The following is a 24,429-nucleotide window of genomic DNA, read 5'->3' on the forward strand; positions in this document are numbered from 1 at the left end:
CAGAGGGAGAAGCAGACTCCCTGCCGAGCCCGATGCGGGGACTCGATGCGGGGACTCGATGCGGGGACTCCAGGATCATGACCTGAGCCGAAGGCAGTCGCTTAACCAACTGAGCCACCCAGGCGCCCGCTATTTAAATGCTATTTTACACTACATATTCTTCAACCTGTTTGCTTAGCCCTGTTTTCCCATGTTTATCTATGATTTATCCAGATTATCCATGTTAGTAGGTATGCAACTAGTTCATTCTTTTCTACCTGCTATATGCTATTACATTGCATACATATACCACAGTTTACTTATTCTTGTTAGTCAATTAACAGATTTTTTGTAACTATTAAGTTTTATCATGAACATTCTTGTATGCGTAGGTATTTCCTGGGGCACATATGCGAGAATTATCCTCGACTCGGGGTAGGCACAGTAAAATTACTAAAGTTATTTTACTAATTCCTAATCGCTCTCCCAAGCACTTGTGCCAGGTTAGACTACAAAATAGCTCCTGTTGCTCCAATGCTCAACACCGAGGCAGTGAGACTTTTCACTCTGTATTTCTATGTTCATGGCATTTCACGTTATACGAATTCTTCGATTTTATTTCAATTAGTTCTCACAATAAGCCAGTGGGTTAGGCATTATCATTCACATTTGCAGATGAGGAAACAAAAAAAATCTCTCCGTTTTGAGACAAGTGTTTTTTTTTCTTTCTTAAAGTGTTACTCTTCAGCCTCGCGTAAGTATCAGCTCTGGAAAGGCTGCTTGCTTGGAAAGTATGTTTCACTGGGCCGGGCGTCCACAGTTGGCGGCGTTCCTACCCCTCCTCCACCCTCCCCAGAGCCTGCTCGGCACCTCCCCATCCCAAGGCAGTCGTGGCTCTGCAACGCGGTAGAAGGACAGGGTTTGGACCACTGGCGACGCCGTAGCCCCCTCCTTTTCTCCCCTCCGCCCCGCTCTCCGCTCCCGGGGCGCCCTCCGCCGCGCTGGAGAAGGCGGGGTCGGAGACTTCCAGCAGCACCACTCTTCCGGATAGGCCCAGGCTTGCGGCGCCAGAGCTCTGGTCACCGGAAGTGCTGCGGTCTCTCCCTCTCCCGAGCCGCTGTCGCCGAGGTTGGAGCGCTGCCCCGGAAGTCCTCCCCCTGTCCCCCGCCCGCGGCAAACATGGCGGTAGACTCGGCGATGGAGCTGCTATTTTTAGATACTTTTAAACACCCTAGCGCTGAGGTAAGGTTTCACGACTTGATTCCGACCCTGCTTCTCGACTTGAGGACCCTTACAAAAGGTCATTAGGCGTGCCTCGACTTTCCCCCCTGCCGATGGCCGCTTTAACTCCTCACATACACAGCCCCCTCCCCCCCAGCTTGGGTGTGGGCAACCACGTCTGAGGGAGGGCGGCGGTAGCCCCTTCATTTCCCTGCTTTCCGTTAGTTCCCCTTGTCTTTGGTCGAGTTGGCTGCTCAGCTTGCCTTGCCCCTTTGTTGTGCTGTTGTTCCTGTCAGCTTTGGGCGTTGAGAAGGATCGTGGTTCTCGGGTTTACCTCAAGTGGTGTTTGGGAGGGGTCTTGGACAGCTTGAGTTTGACCGTATAGGTGACTGAGCAGGTCACGCAGGCTTCGTGTTTCCTGAATCCCTCCTGCTAGGTCTCCTTCCTTACAGGAGTTGTGCTGCCCAGATGTGACACTCATTCGGTTTAGGAGTGCGGCGTTCGCCAGTTTGCCCTGAAACTTTAATCCTTATCTCTTGGAAAGATTTCACACGGTAGGGCATGAAATACACGGAACGTCCTTTGCGCGGAGAGGACGTGCGAAGAAAGAATTGAGAGAATTGTAATCAAACTGTACAGCGTAGTTGCACTGTCGTCTTTGAGGGGCGAGGGTGGGGGTCTTGTGGAGGAGTCGCTCTGTCATAACTTGAGCGCCCTTGAACGTATGACTGGCCCTGTGATAATTAAATTGAATATAGCTGGCTGACTAAAGGTTCCCGAAAGCTGGCAACAGTGAACATTAACGAAGTCCATAGAATAAAACAACCCAGAACTCACATGTCTCTTTCAGTGTAAACTTAATTTAGAGAACTTTTCTTTCCTCGGAGTTAGGGATGATAGTGAGTAGTGGTTGTATCTTAATGCTTTGGCAAAATAAAAAGTTGACAACTTTGGTCTTCTAATTGTTTCAACGAATGGTTTATAGGTGTGTAAAAATCAAAACTTTGGAAACTTCAGCATGTCTTAACAGGCAATGAATGAATTTGTGGTCTCATTTCTTGTGGTTCAGTTAGCTGTGCTTGTTCAACGGCGGTACTTCTCTGACTGTACTTCCAGCTAGGCTTTAAAAAACTCATGGATCCGAACAGACCTGTCATGTGTACAGTAAGAGAGAACAGTTAAAAATGAAAGAAGCATATGATAAGTTAGTGGCATTCTAGTTTAGGAAAATCAGCATTCATTCACTTACATATTTAAGAATCTAGTGTTTTTTCATTCATTCTTAGACAAACATTGAGGACCAGGAGAGGATAGGACCAGTTTGGGCAGTGATTGTGGGAGGCTTAGTAGAGATCACATTTGAACTGAGCCTTGAAGGAAGGCTAAGGCCTGTGGGGGATATGGAACATTGAGTTGTTTGTTCCCAAGGAGTTTATAACCAAGTATTGGAGGTTAGATCCACAAAATTATAATTCAAGTTAGAATGCAATAAGTACGTAAAGAAGCAATGGGAATCCCTTGGGGTTTATCATCTTTCTCTCCCTCTCTCTCTCTCTCTTTCTCTCTTTTTTTAAAAAGTAAGCTCTACACCCAATGTGGGGCTGAGATCAAGAGTTGCATGCTCTACCGGCTGAGCCAGCCAGGCGCCCCAGGGTTTATCATCTTTATTCCAAAGTGCCGATTTGTGTCTGACATTATTTGGACCCCAGTCAATATTTATTTAGCTTCCTTAGGTGCTACCAATAAAGGCTATGTGATTTCAGGGGAGGGAGAAATGACTCCTCATTTGAGAATATCAGGTAAGACTTCCAGGCAGTTGACATGTGAACTTGGTCTTTGGTAGAAGAAGAAATGTTCCACAGCTGTAGATAAGAAAGCAGGGGCTCCTGGAGTAGTCAGTCCTCTGTAGAGAATGCCACAAATCCTAGTATGAAGCGGCTGCTGAAGGGCAGTTCGAAGCCAGATCATGGAATTCCTTGAATGCTCAGCAAAGGAGTATGGACTTGGGGCGCCTGGGTGGCTCAGTCGTTAAGCGTCTGCTTTCGGCTCAGGTCCTGATCCCAGGGTCCTGGGATCGAGCCCCGCATCATCGGGCTCCCTGCTCCACGGAAGTCTGCTTCTCCCTCTCCCACTCCCCCTGCTTGTGTTCCCTCTCTCGCTGTGTCTCTCTCTGTCAAATAAAGAAATAATTTTTTTTTTTTTAAAGAGTATGGACTTTATTTTGTAGGAAGTAGGTAGTTTTTTGAGCAGGCAAATTAATTGACTAGTAAAATACATTAAATCGATTAATTGATCAGTAATACCTAAAATGGTTCAGAAAAATTAGAGGTAGCAAATCAAGAAGAAAAAGTGAGATGTAGTGAAAGTTCCAGGTTACAGGTAAGCAGTAATCATTGCCAGCGTTTATTGAATGCTTACTTTGTGCAAGATGCAGTGTTTTGGTAATTTAAATATATTATCTCTAATTACCTTTCAGTAATTTTGAAAGATTCTTATCCCCAATTTATAGGTAAGGAGACTTGAGTGTGAGAGGTTAGGTGACTTTCCTAAAGTGGCATAGCTGGATTAAGGCATTCCAATGCGTATTTCCTGGCTCTAAAGCAGTGCCATATTGTGTCTCAGTGGGACTAAGTAGGAGGGGATAGGCACGAGATAAATTTTGGACATAGAATGGACAGCATGGCAACTGATGTGTGAGGGAGAAAGAGTAGTTAAAAATGATAGAGTTCTAGTTATAGAGACTAGAGAACTGGTGGGACCATTGATAGAAAAGTCTGGAATTGGGAGTGTTGGGAACAAGGTAATTTTAGTTTTTGATGTGTTTAGTGGTACACCAGAGAGATTTGCTCAGTAGGAAGTTGGGAATCTGTTTTAACAATTACTTACAAAAAATACTTTCAAAGGTGAGCTACAGTTTAGGAGGGGCAATACAAAGAAGAAAACAAACAACTCCCAAATCCATTGCCCTTGCTTTCAAAGGAGTTTGTAATCTGGCGAAGAAGATATTTATTTACATTTCCCAAGAGGAACACTGAAAGGGGTTTTAGTAGTTCTAAATGAATTACAAATTGTGTTTGTGGTTTTTATGTCACTTTTTAAAAAATAAATAACTTATTTTAGTAAATTTTAATTTCATTATAGAAAAATGAGAAAGTACAGAAAAGCAAAGGCTTTCATAGTCTTGCCTTTCTTAGTCCTAGCTCTGATTAACAGCTTTTTAAATTTTTTTTCCACATCCTCTAGTAGATACATATATGCCGAAATGTATACACCATCACCCACATTAGCATACCTATACTGTATTACTGTTTTGTGGTTTCTTTTCTCACCTAACAATGTGTCGTGCATCTTTATAGACCAAAAGTTACGCTTATGTAACATTTTAAAAGTATACTTTGTTTTATTTATTTATTTTTATTTTTTTATTTTTAAAGATTTTATTTATTTATTTGACAGAGAGAGACACAGCGAGAGAGAGAACACAAGCAGGGGGAGTGGGAGAGGGAGAAGCAGGCTCCCCGCAGAGCAGGGAGCCCGATGTGGGACTCGATCCCAGGACCCTGGGATCATGATCTGAGCTGAAGGCAGTCGCTTAACCAACTGAGCCACCCAGGCGCCCAGTATACTTTGTTTTAAAACATTATCTTTTATTATAACAAGGTAACACATGTATGAGGTACAAATTCAAAAGGTACAGAAGGGTATACAATAAAAAGTATGTCTTTTTCTTATTCCTGTCCTCTAGCTATCCTGAGTCTTTCCCTAAATATTCTATATAATACCATTTTTTGGGCTGCATAATATTTCTTTAAGTGGTAGTGCTATTATTTATATATCTATTTGTTTATTTATTTATTTTTTCTTTATTCATTTGGGACAGAGAGATACAGAGAAAGAGAGCATTAGCAGGGGGAGGTGCAGAGGGAGAGGGAGAAGCAGGCTCTCTGCTGAGCAGGGAGCTGGATGTGGGACTCGATCCCAGGACCCTGGGATCACGACCTGAGCCGAAGGCAGAGGCTTAACCATCTGAGCCACCCAGGCGCCTTATTTATTTATTTTTAAGATTTTATTTATTTATTTGACAGAGACACAGCGAGAGAGGGAACACAAGCGGGGGAGTGGGAGAGGGAGAAGCAGGCTTCCCGCTGAGCAGGGAGCCCGATGCGGGGCTCGATCCCAGGACCCTGGGATCATGACCTGAGCTGAAGGCAGACGCTTAACGACTGAGCCACCCAGGTGCCCCTATTTTTATTTTTTTAAGTAGTTTCTATGCCCAGTGTGGAGCCCAGTGTGGGGCTTGAACTCATGACCCTGAAATCAAGACCTGAGCTGAGGTCAGGAGTCGGATATTTAACTCACTGAGCCACCCAGGCACCCCAATGCATCTTTAATTATTTATTACTTTCTGGAGTGGAATTGCTGGGTTAAAATACAGTCTTACAAGAGTGATTGATGCTAGAAAATCCTATTTCATTTTATTTTATTTATTTTTTTGGGGGGGTGGGCGTGGAGGGCAGAGGGAAAGGGGTAAAGAGAATATTTATTTATTTATCTATCTATCTATCTATCTATCTATCTATCTATCTATCTATCTATCTATCTATCTATCTGGAGAGGGAGAGAGAATCCCAAGTAGGCTCCACACTCAGTGCAGAGCCTGACCTGGGGCTAGGTCCCATGACCCTGAGATCAGGACCTGAGCCGATACCAAGAGTCAGGCACTAAACACACTGAGCCACCCAGGCTCCCCAGTCCAAAGAAACCACTTTGGAAAACATCTGAATAAAAGTGATAATGGAAGTGGTAGAAATAGATGAGATAGCCTTAGCTTACCTTTAAGGAGAGTATAAAAAGAGAAGAGAAAATATTTTCAGGGATAGAAGAGTGACGTGGGGGAGACAGCTATGCTTTGACACACAGGAACTCTTTCTGAAGGTAAATGTGGGTCAGAGTCCTGGAATTTGACCAATTTATTCTTCACATTCCTATTTCCTCCATAGTCATAAATCTCTCTTGATTTCCCATTCCCAACCTGTGTTCTTAGGTTTATGTACTCCTCTGGGTATCTTTTTTAAATTTAATTTAATTTTTTAAAGATTTTATTTATTTGTCAGAGAGGGAGAGAGAGAGAGAGCACAAGCAGGGGAAGCGGCAGGCAGAGGGAGAAGCAGGCTCCCCGCTGAGCAAGGAGCCCTGATGTGGGACTTGATCCCAGTACCCTGGGATCATGACCTGAGCCGAAGGCAGACGTTTAACCGACTGAGCCACTGAGGTGTCCTGATATCTTTTTTTTTTTTTTTAAGATTTTATTTATTTGAGAGAGAGCGAGCACGCACATGAGCTGGGGGAGGGGCAGAGGGAGAAGAAGAGGGAGAAGCAGACTCTCTGCTGATCTGGGAGCCCGATGTGGGGTTCGATGTGAGGCTCAATCCCAGAACCGTGAGATCATGACCTGAGCCGAAGTCAGGCACTTAACCAACTGAACCACACAGGTGCCCCTGTACTCCTCGAGATATCTTAAGCCCCTACTTCACTGTAATATTTTTAACTTTCTGAAAACAATTCAGTCAGCTTTTATTAAGCACTTATTAAAAGTCATTCATTAAATGAATATGCTAGGCACTATGAATGTAACAGTAAACTGAGACTTGGTTCTTGTCTTCTTGAAATACCACTCCAATGGGAGAGAGAAAAGAAGCGATTACAATTTAGTTTGATATGAGGCTTTTGATTCACCGGGAGAGGCACCTATTTAGACTTGCTCTGGCACAGCTTTCAAGAGAAAGTTGACCTTTAAAAGGAGGTGGGACAGAGGAGTGTGGGAGCAGATATATTAGCATGAAGCTGAGAAAGAGCATGGTATGTTGGGGCTATAAATTTGGAGTGATAAGAGACCGTATTTGTTTATTAGACAAGGAATTTGGCCTGGGGACATTAAGGAACAGGGGAGTGATACATTTACCTTCTAGAAGGACCACAGTGCAATAGGAGAATGGGTTGGACGGGGGGGCAAGAAAGAAGCACAAAACCAGTAAGGATCTTATTGTTGTAATCCAGATTAGTGTGCATGGTGTCTAGAACTAGAGAAGTGACAGCAATAATGGAGAGAAATACACAGCTTTTTTTTTAAAGATTTTATTTATTTGAGAGAGAGAGCACGAGCGGGAGGCGGGGAGGGGCATATGGAGAGGGAGGAGCAGACTCCATGCCTGAGCAGGGAGCACGATGTGGGGCTTGATCCCATGACCTGAGCCGAAGGCAGACGCTTAACCCACTGAGCCACCCAGCCACCCTGAAATACACAGGTTTTTAAAGATTATTTATTTGAGAGAGAGAGCAGTGTGTTTGAGAACGCGAGTGAGGGGGGTAGGGGCAGAAGGAGAGGGAGAAGCAGGCTCTCTGCTGAGTGGGGAGCCTGATGCAGGACTTGATCCCAAGACCCTTGGGATCATGACCTGAGCCGAAGGCAGATGCTCAACCGAATGAGCCACCCAAGCGCCCCGAGAAATACACAGATTTGAGAGCTATTTAGAGAGTTAATCAATAGGACTTGATGTTTAAATGAATGATACAGGTGAGAGAATGAGGAAGAAGCAAAGGGTGATAATGGTTTCTCTCTTGGCCATCGTGTGGATGGTGTTATTATCACTGATACAGAAGATTTCAGTTTTGGCTTGTTGAGTTTGTGGTGCCAGAAGGACACTGAAGTGGAGGTGTCTGGTTGGCAGTTGGTTATAGTGGTCTGGGGCTTGGGAGAGAGGTCCTAAATGGTGATTTAGATTTGGAGTTGACCCATGGCAGTGGATAAAAATTTTATTTCTTGGGGCGCCTGGGTGGCTCAGTTGGTTAAGTGTCTGCCTTCGGCTCAGGTCGTGATCTCAGGGTCCTGGGATCGAGCCCTGTGTCGGGTTCCCTGTTCAGCAGGGAGTCTGCATCTCCCTCTCCCTGCTGCAACCCCCCCTCCCCCACCGCTTGTGCTCTCTCTCTGTCAAATAAATAAAATCTTAAAATTTTTTCTTGTAATTTTATTGATTGTGTTTAGCTACTCTGTCCTACTTCCCTCTCTCCCCCATTTTGCCCTCTAGCCATGGTGAACTATGCTTACAGTTTCTTGAACCTTCCAAGGTCTTGTTTGCATTCCTTATGTGCATGCTTCTCCCTTTGCTTGGGAAGTTGTTTCCTCTCCTCCTTTTCCATGAATTCTTGTTTTCCTTTAAGACTTACTTAGCTCAGGTGCTACTTCTTTTGGGAAATCTTTCCTGATACTCCTCTTTTCCTCCCCACAATTTTTTGCCCACAACCTGAGTTAGGTAAGTACCCCTTTGACTTTGTACAGTATCCTGTGTGAGTCTGTATCATAGCAATATGTCTACCACAGCAGATGGTCTCTTCCTTAATGGCTGAAATCATGTCTTTGTCTTGGTGTCCTTGGGACCTGGCATTCCTTGGAACATAATAGACATTTAATAAATGTTTAGAAATAAACATTGAATAAAAGGGGTAGCAACTTATGCAGAAACTCTTCTACTTACAAACAAAATAGATTTTGAAAGGCTGTTCATAAAACCTTAAGTTCTTTTTTTTTTTTTTTTTAGGTCCACAGCAATTACACACTAACTACTGATACTATTAATTAATCAGTATAGGGCAGGGTAGAGGAGGATACAATTGTTCTAAGTTTCCTTTGTACATATATTTTTTAAAGATCTTATTTATTTGTCAGAGAGAGAGAGAGCGAGAGCGAGAGAGTGCTCAAGCAGGGAGAAAAGCAGGCTCTCTGCTGAGCAAGGAGCCTGATGTGGGACTTGATCTCGGGACCCTGGGATCATGACCAGAGCCGAAGGCAACCGCTTAACCAACTGCCACCCAGGTATCCCTCCTTTGTATGTACTAATGAGAATTTATAACATGTGGGCGCCTGGGTGGCTCAGTCGTTAAGCATCTGCCTTCGGCTCAGGTCATGATCCCAGGGTCCTGGGATCGAGCCCCACATCGGGCTCCCTGCTTGGCGGGAAGTCTGCTTCTCCCTCTCCCGCTCCCCCTGCTTGTGTTCCCTCTCTCGCTGTGTCTCTCTCTGTCAAATAAATAAATAAAATTAAAAAAAATATATAAAAAAAAAAAAAAAAGAATTTATAACATGTAAGCAAGGGAGCTTCTGTATAGTACAGTTTATAAGTAGAGAAGTTCCTTACAGGGGCACCTGGGTGGCTCAGTCGGTTAAGTGTCCAGCTCTTGGTTTCAGCTCAGGTCATGATCACAGAGTCATGAGATCAAGCCCCACGTCGCTCTGTGCTCAGCATGGAGTCTGTTTGAGATTCTCCCTCTCCCTCTGCTCCTCCCCTCACTTATGCATGCGCGCGCTCTCTCTCAAATAAATAAATAAATAAATAAATAAAATCCTTAAAAAAAAGAAGTTCCTTACAGGAAGGAAACATAGCACCAAAGTTTGAGACAAAATGCTAATTTCTTTTGTGTAAGTCTATTATAGTATTTGTGGAATATCTACAGTATATTTGTAATAATTAGGATACAAGTTCAGCTGCTGTCACAAAAGTCATAGATCCTTAGTCTCTTCTCTATAATTCAGAAAGTCAAAAATGGCAGAAAAATTCATTTGGCTATGTAATCTGATTTGAACTGACATGGTAGTTATAATCTTTATTTAGTGTGAATGTTTATACATGTAGTTGCAGAAATAATGTTTTGATTACAGGGTACTGCCCCAGAAGCAGCAGGTGTTAAGCAATACGCAGTATTTGTTTTATATTACCTTTCTGAAAACACAGTAGGTTAGTATTGTGAAAGGCATCTTTCACAGTAAGGGATTGTGGGTCTGTATTGGCCTAAGCAGAACATCAGCAGAGAGGCAAATATGCTGCAGAAAATGTTAATACACACATGGAGAGATTTAATTAGTACATTTTATCACCAGCTATTTTCAAAACAATGATTTCTACAGTATTATAAATAATATAATAACACTGTTTTAATGATACCGAGTTTAAGAAAATTTGTGACATTCTGAAAGAAAGAAATTGAAGATGAATAAATTTTGAATAGACAAAGTATTTTGCTTACAGTATGTCCTTCTCCTTCCCTTTTTTTTTTAAAGCAAAGTTCTCATATAGATGTAGTTCGTTTTCCATGTGTGGTTTATATCAATGAAGTCCGAGTCATACCCCCAGGAGTAAGAGCCCATAGCAGCCTGCCAGATAATAGAGCATACGGGTAAGTCAACTTTCTTCTTAAAAGTGTTTGTGACCAAAGATTGTCCTAGACATACTCTTAAATATAAAAATTTAAGGTAATCTTTTGGAAGTAAAAACAAAAAAACAAAAATCCTAAAACTTTATTCAGTTATGGTTATGTTATGTTGCATTGTAATTGAATATAGGCTTTCTATATAATCCATGTATCATAAATCTGAAAAGAGCAATTTTTTGATCTAAGTACTAGATGAAATTTTTTTCTTCATTTATTTTTTAATTGGTGAAATAGGTTTATATTTTCTAAAATATTCTGGGGTGGCACAATCTAGTAGATGAAGGCTTTTTTTTTTTTTTTTTAAGATTTTATTTATTTATTTGAGAGAGAGAGAGCATGAGAGGGGGGAGGGTCAGAGGGAGAAGCAGACTCCCTGCTGAGCAGGGAGCCCGATGCGGGACTCGATCCAGGGACTCCGGGATCATGACCTGAGCCGAAGGCAGTCGCTTAACCAACTGAGCCACCCAGGCACCCGAAGGCTCTTTTTTTTAAGATGAATTATTTTTAACCTGTTTTTTTCCTTGAAAATAAATAAGAATTAGTCTGAATATTTAGAAATATATCTTTTATATTATTTTATAATACCAGTTTTCTGACTTAGTGATCTTCTTAGCCTGATACATGTGTCTTTTTTTATAAATTTTAGTTTCACATTATCCTTTAGTTGTAATTAGCAAATAGTTGTTTGATGCTTTCTCTTTCTTAGGCTCTGTGGGAATAAGCAAAATGTAAGACATGGTCTCTGATGTGGTGTTGATAACTTTAACAGCTGACCTAAAACAGGAATTTGATCTTTGTTGTAACATGAATAATCATTATCATCTTATTTTAATTACATGAATTAGAAGTATAAGCCAAATTTTGGTTGTGGAAGCATGAATATATGTAATACATTTATTTATGTGAGTTTTTAGCTTACAGTCTCAATACCACATTTCATTATGTGCATGCTGTGATGGCTTAGTTTCTGTTACTTGTAAGAGTTAAACCAGCTACTTAGTAGTCAATGTTACGGTACAGATTCAAAGTTAAGGGCTCATTTCTTCATAATTATGAAATGTAGTTGGTTATTTGTAGAAATAGATATAAAATCTTCAAAGGTTTTCAAGTCATTCAAAAGTAAAACAAACACAAACAATAAGAATGTTTAATGACTATAATGAGAAATCATAATTTACTTCATATCTTTTTTCCATGTTTAAGGAAATTAAAACATGTTTTACTATAATTTCTTCCTATTTTTTCCTTTAAAGGAGATGTGTGTAGAATGGGAAAGATCAAAGAATGATAGAGTATCTAACAGTCTTCTGTAATTGTACTGCTTTTGGTCAAGGAAGGTCTGTTATCTATTGCTACATAACAGATTACAGCAAAATTAGCAGCCTAAAACAGTAAACATTTATTATTTCACACTATTTCTGAGGGTCAGGAAACCAGAAGTGGCTTAGTTGGCTCAAGTTCTCCCATGATGTTATAATCAAGATACAGTCCAGGGCTGTAGTCTCAGATTTGACTGGGGCTGGAGAATTTGCTTAGAAGCTCACTCACATGGCTCTTGTCAGGAGACTTCAGTTCCTTGCCAGGAGACCCTCTCTATGGGGCTGCTCATGTCAAAACATGGATTCTTACAGAGCCAGTGATCCAAGAGTGAGAGAGCATGCTTATAACTTAATATCAGAAATGGCATACTGTCATTTTTACCATATTCTGTTGATTACGTATTCTGCTGGTACAGTGTGGGAGGGAACTACACAAAGGTGTCAGAAATGAGGGGTCTTTGGGGGGCTATCTTGGACACTGGCTGGCACAGCAGGCAAAATGGATTTCTGTCATTGGCTGCAACTGGTAGGAGTATTGTTACATATTCTATCCTCTTATCTCTCTTACCTGTTTCTTAGCTGGGGGTGAATGGCAGTTCATGTTTTAATAATTCCAAATATGAAATTATCAGGAACAACTTTATATGTGATTAATATGTTGTAGAACAGTAAAATGAAGTATTAATACTGCCATGCAAATGTAAGATGTTGGGAAGTAATGTTAGAGATCAAGTAATGTTTGTGCAGCATACTTTACAGTAGTGTTTTTTCTCATTATAAAACTCAGAAATGTATAGGTAAAATTAAAATCCCTTTAATTCCTCCATCCTGAGAAAATCCTTACATTTGATGCTTGTGTTATTTAATGTTTATGTGTGTTTGTATATTTTGTTATTTTTTGTAAATGTGGTATCTTGCGTGAGGTTAGGTTTGGGTCAACAAGTTTTAAGATGAAAGTATAGTGCAGTCAAATTATCATTGAGTCTTTATTTTATTTTTATTTTTATTTATTTTTTATTTTTTTAAGATTTTATTTATTTGAGAGAGAGAGAATGAGAGAGAGAGCACATGAGAGTGGGGAGGGTCAGAGGCAGAAGCAGGCTCCCTGCCGAGCAGGGAGCCTGATGCGGGACTCGATCCAGGGACTCCAGGATCATGACCTGAGCCGAAGGCAGTCGCTTAACCAACTGAGCCACCCAGGCGCCCTATTTTATTTTTATTTTTAAAAAAGATTTTCTTTATTTGTTAGAGAGAGAGAGAGCACAAGCAGGGAGAAAGGCAGGCAGAGAGAGAAGCAGGCTCCTTGTTGAGCAAGGAGCCTGATGCGGGACTCGATTTCAAGACCCTGGAATCATGACCTGAGCTGAAGGCAGGTGATTAACCGAATGAGCCACCCAGGCATCTCACCATTGATTTTTTAAATCACTTTTCAGTGACTAGCACCTGAGTTTTTGGGGCCTCAAAAGTCAAGAATTTGCATTTAAGCCCTTTTCCCTTTCCTTGAGGTATTGAAGGCCAGGGTCTGGTTTGAAGAAGGATGGGAGGGAAAGACTAGAGATGTTGAGCACATAAATAGTTGAATTTGGGTAAGGTAAAGGTATGCTACTCTGACCCAACTATATGCTAATTTTGTGTATTTATTTTACTTAACATTATATCAGGACTACTACTTATTTGAAAATATGATTTCTAGTGGTTGCATAATTTAAATGAATGACTGTACAGTAGTCCCCCCTTATCCACCGTTTCACTTTCCGGGTTTCAGTTACCTGTGGTCAACCGCAGTCCAGAAGCAGATGATCCTCCTTCTGACAGATCGTCAGAAGGTCAATAGTAGCCCAACGCTAAGTCACAATGCCTGTGTCACTCACCTCACTTCATCTCATCACATAGACATTTTATCATCTCATATCACAAGAAGAAGAGTGAGTTCACAATATTTTGAGAGAGACCACATTCATATAACTTTTATTATGGTATATTATAATTGTTATATTTTATTCTTAGTTGTTAATCTCTTACTGTGCCTAATTATAAATTGTAGGTATATATATATAAGAAAAAATGTAGTATATATAGGGTTCAGTACAATCCATGGTTTCAGGCATCCATTGGGGTCTTGGAACGTATCCCCTGTGGATAACGGGGTACTACTATACTGTAAGTTATTTGGCTAGTTTCCTATGTGGGGATCATAAGGTGTTTATTATTTTTCAAATTACAAGTGAGAGTATGGTGAGCATCTTCTTGAAAAAAATCTTTGTATAACAGCGTTTCCATAGAAACACTTCTTAGAAAAAAGTATTTCTGGATCAGATGGTGTGAACATTTTCTCATTCTCCTGAATTTTATTGCCATATTGCCTTTCAGAACAATTGCACCTGCTTTTACTTCAATCTGTGCATGAGGGAACCTGTTTGATATACTCGGGGCATTACACTTTCTCCATTTGGATTTTTTGTAAATAATAAAATATGTGGTATTTAAAATCAAGGTTTTCAGTTGAGTCTAAGGAATTTCAGCCAAGGGTGAAATATATATCAAGTAAGATTTCATTCTAACACAAATTAAATAGGCTTTACTCTTAACTATATAAATCTAAAAAATAATCAAAATATTAATGCAGATTGTTGCTATACAAATAGGGATTTAGGCTTTAAGTCACAATTTAGGGCTCTGATGCTATAATCTTGTATTAATGTTGGTTAGGTTGAAATCAAATTGTAATTATATAACTTGAAGTTAGTTAACTCCTCATTCTTTTTTTTTTTTTTTTTTTAATTTATTTGCGAGAGAGAGAGAATGAGAGACAGAGAGCATGAGAGGGAGGAGGGTCAGAAGCAGACTCCCTGCTGAGCAGGGAGCCTGATGTGGGACTCGATCCCGGGACTCCAGCATCATGACCTGAGCCGAAGGCAGTCGCTTAACCAACTGAGCCACCCAGGCGCCCACTCCTCATTCTTTATGCTAATGGAAGGGAATCATGCTATAAAGAATTATAAAATTACATGTCACAATTAATTAGCATTTGCTTTTATAATACATTAAAATTTAAAAATATTTACGTGTGTTAGTATGGTCCAAGTAGCAGGCTAAAGATACTTGATTATTAAAATTTCACTTTCAGTAATACTCAAAGTGAAGTTGCCTACTTGAAAATTGGATATGAATAAAATTATGGAAAATATTACAATTAACTATATATTTTTATTTAAATCTTAAGATATAATTCTAGAATTGCTTTTAAATTTGTACTTATTTTGTCTTTTGTTTTAATTTAGGAACTGATTATTGCAAAGGCTGACGTTTCAACTTTGTTTCATTCACAGGGAGACCTCTCCGCACACATTTCAATTAGACTTATTCTTTAACAATGTAAGCAAACCAAGTGCCCCAGTTTTCGATAGGTTGGGAAGGTATGTACCTACTAGGTAATTTCACCAGAAACTCAGGAATTAGTAGGCAAACCTTTTTATTCTTTAGATAGAAGGAAAGGATTTATTTGACCAGTTGGCATTATTAAAGAAATATCAAGCTCCTAAGAAGGTGCTGAGTTTCTTTATAAAATAAAATTTTAAATGTATGAAACATTAGCCATCTTTTGTTTGCTTTTTATTGGTGTATACATTTCTTATACATATCAGATGATTTGATAATAACCTAATTTGAAAAAGATTGCTTTTTAATTTCTTTAAAAGAACTGTGTAAACACATTGAGAGCTAATAATTTGTGTAACTTTTACATCACACTGCTACATAATTTAAAGTTCCATGGTCATATTTTGTAAAGTGAGAATTTTGTTAATAGAAACCCCCATGTTGGATTATCTAATACATGCTTGGTATTATTAAAACTAGTTGTTTTGATATCTGCAAAATAATTGACCATTAAATGAGTTTACTTAGAACTCATTTATAAAATAAAAAATTTAAAGGTGGCTTAAAAATGGAAAAATTTCTACCCCTGTCCAGGAATTAACAGTTTTTTAGATTTAATTGTTATTTAATTGATCCTTCTTTCAGTTATTATTAACTTATATTGATAATTTAACTTAAAAAAAAAAAAACGAAGGGAACCTAAATAATCGGAAGCAGCTAATTTTTAATATTATAGAATGTTTTTCTTATGTTAGTACCTACTTGATAAAAATAGGTACTTTTCTCTGTTTCGTCCCATTATACATTTTTGGAAGGCTATAATGCAATGGTTCTCTACTTCGGCTGTATATTGCGATTACCTGGGATGCATTTTTTTTTTTTTTTTTAAAGCTGGGATGCTTTAAAAAAAAATACTGATACCTATGCCCATCCCAGACCAGTTAAATCAGAATCTCTGGGGAGTTTGTTTTACACTTGATAACTTTTTGGGAGGAGTAAATTAAAACTAAACTTTGTGGTTTATTAAAACAATCTAGCATTTGGTTTTTTTAAAACATAAACATTTAGAAAGTCTTCTTCGTGAACTGTGATGTTCAGTGTTTGAGCCTATATATTTATTCCTACTCTTTTGGCAGCCTGGAATATGATGAGAACACTTCTATCATCTTTAGACCCAACTCAAAGGTAATTGCAGAAGTCAGTTTTCATCTTGTTCCTACTGTTTGTTTTCACTTTAAAGTTTTGATCTAAATAAACCAGTGATGCAGAATATCAGCCTATTTGGTTCTAGTGCTGCAGGATAACATCATTTCTTGTCTGATTCCTCTTGTGTCTAGAAGCTATTTTAAAGTGGAGCAAAGACAATGTAATGTCATTGTCTACCCATAAAGCTCTTTCTTCCTCTAATTCTAATGTGAGTCAGGAAGAGGCCAGCATTTGTGCTTTCCCTTCTTTTCTTTAGATGAGCAAGTTCAGAAGATGACAGGAAGGTAAATTGTTATTAAATACCACTGTGGCTTAGGTTTCTTAACAAATACATATTTTATATCTCTTCCTTTTCATATCAAAAGTATGCCTTATTTCTTGATATACAAAATGCCATTCTGGAAGCATTTGGAAGAGCTAAATCATGGACAATCAGAAATGTAAAAATCACTGTGATCTAATATGGGACTATTTAGTCTATTTGTTTTTTTGGTGGGGAGGTGGGTATTTAATCCTCTACATTCTGTTTAGACTAAAAATTATCTTCCTTATCTCTTTATTTGTCTTCCAGTGGGGCTTCTGTTTAAAATCTGTTGATCCCTGGACATAGTCTTTGAGCCTTTCTTCTGGCCCCTAGTTTCCCTTTACTGGAGTTTGCTAGAATTAGCAAGGAAAATAATAATTTCTTTCTTCCTTATCATGCCTTTAGAAGGGGCTCTATTACTACTTATTACTTCATCTTTACTCAACATGGCAGAGTGGAAAGAACTCAGAAGTCAGGAGCTTTGGTTTCTAGTTCAGGTTCTTCTACTGACACTCTGATTTTCTTACCTGTGGAGGATACTCACTCTGGCTACCTCTCATAGTTATTCTGAAAATACAGCAATTAATGTAGATAAGTATTGAAAAACAAAAGAAAATATTGAGGATTGATGGCATTGATAAAGTCTTTGATCTTTTTAGGAGAAAGTTTCTTTGCAAAAACACTTTAATACTTCTGGTTACCCTTAGTTTTTTTCTTTTTTTTTTTTTTTTAAAGATTTTATTTATTTGACAGAGAGAGATACAGCGAGAGAGGGAACACAAGCAGGGCGAGTGGGAGAGGAAGAAGCAGGCTCCCCACCGAGCAGGAAGCCCGATGCGGGGCTCGATCCCAGGACCCTGGGATCATGACCTGAGCTGAAGGCAGACGCTTAACTGACTGAGCCACCCAGGCGCCCCTTACCCTTAGTTTTTTATTTTTTTTAATTTTTATTTATTTATTTATTTATTTATTTGACAGAGAGAGACACAGCGAGAGAGGGAACACAAGCAGGGGGAGTGGGAGAGGGAGAAGCAGGCTTCCTGCTGAGCAGGGAGCGCGATGTGGGGCTCGATCCCAGGACCCTGGGATCATGACCTGAGCCAAAGGCAGCTGCTTAACCGACTGAGCCACCCAGGCGCCCCTTACCCTTAGTTTTTAAGTACAGTGCGGGTATATAAAATATATCTGCGGGCACCTGGGTGGCTGAGTTGGTTAAGCGACTGCCTTCAGCTCAGGTCATGATCCTGGAGTCCCGGAATCAAGTCTCACATTGGGCTCCCTGCTCAGCGGGAAGTCTGCTTCTCCCTCTGACCCTCCCCCCTCTCATGCTCTCTTTCTCTATCTCATTCTCTCTCAAATAAATAAATAAAATCTTTAAAAAAAAATACATATATATATATCTGCATGTATGAGTTGAGCATGTAAAAAGAATGCTATACAATTTTGTGGACTTTATAATTCTTCAGGCTGGGCACAGTTTGTGCTTTTGTGCACTTCCATGACCTATTTAACTATTGGGGCTTAATTTATTAATTGGCAGTAACTCCCACTTAATTTTGTTCTCATTTCTATTCTCTTGATTGGGAATCTGGTTATGCTTTTTGAACAGAGTTGACATAAGGTATCAGACAGGGGAGATGTAGTCTTGAGACAGGTTTAGGTATGGCAATTCTGGAGGGCCATATAAAAGCTATGCCTCTGGGTAAATTTCCACCAGTATTGACCTTTGCAGTTTCAGCATACTTTTAAAGACTTCAGTTTAACCACAAAGTAATTTGATATCAGTTTACTTTTGGCATATTAAAAGATTAACTTGAAGGATATTTTCCCCCAACAAATTAGGTGAATACTGATGGTTTGGTGTTGAGAGGCTGGTACAATTGTCTGACACTGGCAATATATGGATCAGTGGATAGAGTGATAAGTCATGACAGAGACTCTCCACCTCCACCACCACCACCTCCACCTCCTCCCCAGCCACAGCCAAGTTTGAAAAGGAATCCAAAACATGGTGAGAATTTTAAATTTGTCTTTGTCAGTGACACTTATGTTTATTATAGTAGGAAAAGGTAATTCAAATAGCTCTTTCACCCTTTGAACCTTTCTTAAAACTTGAGAAGATATCATTGTCAGTCTCCCAATTCTTTCCTCTAGGAGTTTCTTTTTATGTTGAAGTGGTTATATTTTATTTTCTTCCTCTATTTTCCTAGAATGCTGTTTGAATTGACCTGAGGTTTTTTAATTTAAAATATGTAAATGTAATCCAGTGATTACTCATGGTTTAATATCAAAAGTATCTCCAAAGGAATTGAGGAATAGGCAGTAAGTTTGGTATATATTCTTAGAATACTCATATTAATTTTTTTTTTTCAGGAGTGCATTTCAGATTTGGTTAGATGTCTAAATGCAGATTTTTCCCCATTTTTGAGAACCTTTTGCTCATTAACTGGAGACAAGAAAAATAAGAACTCTATTAAATTTCAGTGGCTTTCCTTCTATAAGGCAGGCAGCTGGAGTCCTGTTTCCCAGGATCTCTTCCCCTTATTCCAGTATTATTCACCGTAAGCTGTTGAAATAAGGAGATTCAGGAATACATTTTGAAATTATAATTGAGGTCACTAGGGAAAAGTCTTTTGCTTTACAGTGAACATTTAATGAGCCAATACAATGACCTCCTCTTAAGCATGATATAATAGTGTGATGTGAACTCTTTGTCTCTGATAGTCACACACTGTATTTTCGTCTCTTCTTTTTTAAAGATTTATTTATTTATTTTACAGAGGGGAGGGGGCAGAGAGAGAGGGAGAAAGAATCTTTTTTAAATTTAAATTCAGCTAATTAACATATAACGTATTATTGGTTTCTGAGGTAGAGGTCAGTGATTCATCAGTCTTATATAATACCCAGTGTTCATTGCATCACATGCCCTCCTTAGTGTCTGTCACCCAGTTACCCCATTCCCTTACCTCTCTCCCCTCCAGCAACCCTCAGTTTGTTCCCTATGATAAGAGTCTCTTATGGTTTGTCTCAGAGGGAGAAAGACTCTTAAGCAGACTCTGCCCCAAGCATGGAGCCCCATGTAGGGCTCGATCCCATGACCCTGAGATTAGGACCTGAGCCCAAACTGAGTCGGATGCTCAACTGACTTCGCCACCCAGGCACCCCTTTCATCTCTTTTCTTAAATCTTACCTGTTCAGTAAAGTTAATCTTTCACTTTTCTTTTTTAAAGACTTACCACTTATTTTAGAGAGAGAGAGAGTGAAAGCACGGGGTGGGGGATGGGGTGGGGACAGGGGCAAAGGGAGAGGGAGAGAGAATCCCGAGCAAACTCCCTGCTGAGCATGTGGCATGTTCTCACGACCCATAAGATCATGACCTGAGTGGAAACCAATCGACTGAGCCACCCAGATGCCCCATCACTTTTCTTTTTCTTTTAATCCTTCAGTTTTCTGTGCTCATTTGTCTTTCTTTTTTTTCCTGACTTTGAACTCCTTGTGGACTGAGAGTATGTTTTACTTGCATTTGTGTTTCTAGCCTTATCATATCACATCTAGTCTTAATCACAGTGCCTAACATACATAATGGCTACTCAGAATTTTTGTTTAATTTACTGACTTGTTTTAAAATTGACACTTGTGCTCATACATTTTCTGTATATGAATGTATGTATGTTTTTAGTTTTTTTTTTAAAGATTATATTTTATTTATTTGACAGAGAGAGAGAACGTGAGAGAGGGAACACAAGCAGGGGGAGTGGGAGAGGGAGAAGCAGGCTTCCCACTGAGCAGGGAGCCTGATGCAGGGGTTTGACTCCAGGAGCCTGATGCAGGGGTTTGACTCCAGTACCCTGGGATCATGACCTGAGCTGTAGGCAGACGCTTAAAGACTGAGCCGCCCAGGTGCCCCTGTTTTTGTTTTTTATTCTGAAATAATTATAGATCCATAAGAGGTTGTGAAGAACTGCATGAGGAAGTCCTGTGCACTCTTTCCCCAGGTTCCGCCACTGATAACCGCTTTTACAACTGTAGAACAATATCAAAACAAAATTTTCTATAAAGCTTGTTCAGATTTCATCAATTGTACATGCACTTTGTGTGTGTGTGTGTGTGTGTGTGTAGCTGTATGCAGCTTTATGTTATGTATAGCTTTTCATAACCACCACTACAGTCAAGATACTTGATTGTACCATCAAGTTATTATTCTGGTATTATTCTTTAATAGCTACACGCATGCCATCCATCCCTAACCTTTGGCAGCCACTAATCTGTTCTCCAACTCTATAATTATATTACTTCATGAATATTACATAAATGGAATCATGCAGTAGGTATCTTTTTGAGATTGGCCTTTTCCAATCAGCATAAATTCTTTGAAGTTCATCCACTTTGTTGTGTGTATCAATAGTTCATTCTTTTTAATTGCTGGATAATATTACATTAGTATGGATATATCATAGTTTATTTAGCTGTTCAACCACTGAAGGACACTTAAGTAGTTTCCAGTTTTTGACTTTTGCAAATAAGGCTGTTATGAACAGCTTTTTGTGTACATCTTCCTAAGGAAAGTAAGTCTTCATTTCTCTGGGATAATGCCCAAGAGTATATTTTAGTATGTGGGAAGTCAGAAATTCTAACTTTTGTAATATAAATTAATTAGTAAAATTTGTTTGATGTTGGGAAGGAAGAGTTTATCAATAAATTCTGAAGATGAAAAACTCAAATGATTAACAGCATTTTTGTCATGCATTCATTTCACTTTATTTTAATAATTTGAAAGTTCTTTTTCTGTCTCTACTAAAACTAGCTGATGGGGAGAAAGAAGATCAATTTAATGGAAGCCCTCCAAGACCACAGCCAAGGGGACCAAGAACTCCTCCAGGACCACCTCCACCTGATGATGATGAAGATGATCCCATACCTTTGCCAGGTATGAATAAAATCGGTCCCCCTCACCTTGGTTAATGTTATAGTGCTTTTTGATTAAAGGAAGAAAAGTAGATGTAGGTAATCGATCTTAATGAATGCCCGCTACCCTTTTCCTGTGCAGTATTTCCTTTTGTTTTTCTGTTGGCAGGTGAACTTGTTTAAAAAAAAAAAATCAGTTCATTCATTTGAAACTGTACCAACATTGCTTTGAAAATAAGGTGTTGTAGTGTTATATACAGAAGAGTACTAGTTAAAAATAAGCAGTATGTATTGGAAGAGATAATAACCTGTGTACTTAATAGCTGAAAAGAAAAGGATTAGTTTCTGGTGTTAGAAGATAAAATAGTGTACTTTATTAATTCTCACTGTATAAAATTATGCAGTACATACTCCTAATATTTTTAAAAGCAGACAATTCTACCACTTTTTTTAAAAGGGTATTTATGAGCTAAATCATCCAAAATGGCATTAAGTAGCTACAGTATTCCAGTCCTGCTACCTTATGTTATTTAAACCATTAAAATACTCTGTCTCTTAAATCTCAATTTTTCAGTGTCTGGTGATAAGGAAGAGGATGCTTCTCATAGAGAAGATTACTTTGAACCCATTTCTCCTGATCGGAATTCTGTTCCCCAGGAAGGGCAGTATTCTGATGAAGGAGAAGTAGAAGAAGAACAGCAAGAAGAAGGAGAAGATGATGAAGATGATGTGGATGTAGAGGAAGAAGAAGATGAAGATGAGGATGATCGCCATACAGTAGACAGTATCCCTGAGGAAGAAGAAGAAGATGAAGAGGAAGAAGGTGAAGAGGATGAAGAAGGTGAAGGTGTGTTATATTTATTAGGACTTTCTGGTTTTAAGTACTAGGAACTAACTTGATGTAGCTTTGAGCGATGCAAGAGAATTTAGAGCAAAGATAAATGGCTTTCAAGAAACTCAAGGGATAGAATGTAGCTGGGCCTCAAGACTTGACTAGAACTGGGATTCCATTTTTTGTTTGCTTTATGTTTTTACTTTATTTTCTCTCTGTCAGCTAGCTAACTATTGTTTTTCTGTTCACCCCACAGGTTTAATCTCCTCTTTTTAACCAACCAGCCTAAACTACCTGGCTGTTTCTCTCAGTCTTATTTGCATTTTCTTGGGAGAAAGATTGTTTGGCTTGCTAAAATATCAGTTGCCCCTTGGTACCATCAGTTTTGGCCAGGGAAGCAAGATCATGTAGCAAATACCTGATGATTAGAGATTTGACAGGCTGTTTTCAGAGTAAGGAGTGGTGTTGTAAGCTGGATGGAATTCCTAAAGATGTCTGCCACCTAGATATTTTAGCAAAATGCTATGTTTTTAGAAATTCAGGGGAAAAGAATCTCAACTATACAGGGTTATATGACAGCATGATGCAGTCCTTTGATTAGGCTTTATTTTTCCTTTGAAAGTAAAAAGTAATTGACTCTTAATTTGTCCAAGAAACAGCATGTAATGTTAAAGCATTTATGTAAAATGACAGATAAACTGCCTTGTTTTTTCCTAAACTAGTGAAGGTGAAGATGATTCTACATGAAAGTAGATTTTGGTATCACAGGGGCCCTTTTACAGAATAGAAATAGGTTATTGAGAGATACTTTTTTAGCTTCCCCTACTCCCTGATTAGCAAATAATCCTTTTTATATTTTATTGTATTTGACTGACAAATAGTAGTTAGATTTCAGGCAGGCTGTTTTCTTAATCATTTTTGTAGAAAAGGTGAGAGAAAGAGGCTGGTTAATTTGGTTTTTAATAGAAGATAATCTGGCTTATCCCAGAGTCATGCCTCTGTAAGCCCTTATCGTTTCAGATATGATGAGTATATGGCTAAGACTAACGTGTTTTTACCAAAGAATGTCAAAAGATGGCTGATGCTGGAGGAATACTCTAGAAACATTTCCTTTTCTTACATAGACTGTTATTACTCATGCCAATTTTCCCACAGCCAGGCAATAGCAGTGTTAAAAAGTAAAACCAGATTTTCTCTCTATAATCTTATTTTTTTTTAATTAGAGGAGAAAGTTGCACATGTATAATGATAAGCTTTGTTTTGGCCCAGCTGAGCATTTTAAGTGAACAACTTTTCCATAAAAATGAAACACCTAGGAAACTGTGTGATAGGTAAATGAAGAGAAATAAAAATTCACGAATACGAAAATAATGTTAAAAAAGAACTTAAGGGGCGCCTGGGTGGCTCAGTCGTTAAGCGTCTGCCTTTAGCTCAGGTCATGATCCCAGAGTCCTGGGATCGAGCCCCACATCTGGCTCCTGCTTCGCGGGAAGCCTGCTTCTCCCTCTCCCTCTGCCCCTGCTTGTGTTCCCTCTCTTGCTGTGTCTCTCTCTGTCAAATAAATAAAATCTTTAAAAAAAAAAGAAAGAAAGAAAGAACTTAAAATGTTTTCAATGAAAATATTTGTTTTAGTTTTCTGATTATGGCATTATTAGTTAAATTTAATAATCTTTCCTATCATTTTTTTTTCCATCTTAAAAATACTTAAAAATGCTCTCTCATGAGGGCAAGGTTAACTTCTTCCCTTTTGAGAGAGGTTTTTTTTTTTTTAAAGATTTTATTTATGGGGGCACCTGGGTGGCTCAGATGGTTGGGCATCTGCCTTCGGCTCAGGTTGAAAATCCCGGTGTCCTAGGATTGAGCCCCACATTGGGCTCTTGGCTCAGCGGGGAGCCTGCTTCTCCCTCTCCCTCTGCTTCTTCCCGTGCTCATGCTCTCTCTCTGTATCTCTGTCTCAAATGAATAAATAAAAAATCTTAAAAAAAAAAGATTTTATTTATTTATTTGAGAGAGACAGATAG

At 39.2% G+C, this 24,429-nt stretch overlaps 1 protein-coding gene across 3 annotated transcripts in view; it reads left to right on the forward strand.

Moving 5' to 3' along the window:
* The first annotated feature begins 981 nt into the window (after positions 1–981).
* The window catches only part of VIRMA (vir like m6A methyltransferase associated), a 63,984-nt gene continuing 40,536 nt past the window's right edge, over positions 982–24,429 (forward strand). Inside the window, exons 1-7 of one of the 3 annotated variants that reach the window (XM_045896226.3) lie at positions 982–1,221; positions 10,313–10,428; positions 15,113–15,199; positions 16,298–16,346; positions 18,514–18,682; positions 21,476–21,598; positions 22,151–22,423. In XM_045896226.3, coding sequence (XP_045752182.1) covers positions 1,159–1,221; positions 10,313–10,428; positions 15,113–15,199; positions 16,298–16,346; positions 18,514–18,682; positions 21,476–21,598; positions 22,151–22,423 — 880 coding nt within the window. In that variant the 5' untranslated portion in view covers positions 982–1,158. The remainder of the gene's footprint in view (positions 1,222–10,312; positions 10,429–15,112; positions 15,200–16,297; positions 16,347–18,513; positions 18,683–21,475; positions 21,599–22,150; positions 22,424–24,429) is intronic. The other 2 variants (XM_045896225.3, XM_045896224.3) reach the window with 2 other exon arrangements.

The sequence above is a fragment of the Mirounga angustirostris genome, unplaced genomic scaffold (genome assembly GCF_029215605.1).
Source record: "Mirounga angustirostris isolate CCGP_5_RB_7025 unplaced genomic scaffold, mMirAng1.0.hap1 SCAF_4, whole genome shotgun sequence".
In the NCBI taxonomy this organism is placed as follows: Eukaryota; Metazoa; Chordata; class Mammalia; order Carnivora; family Phocidae; genus Mirounga; species Mirounga angustirostris.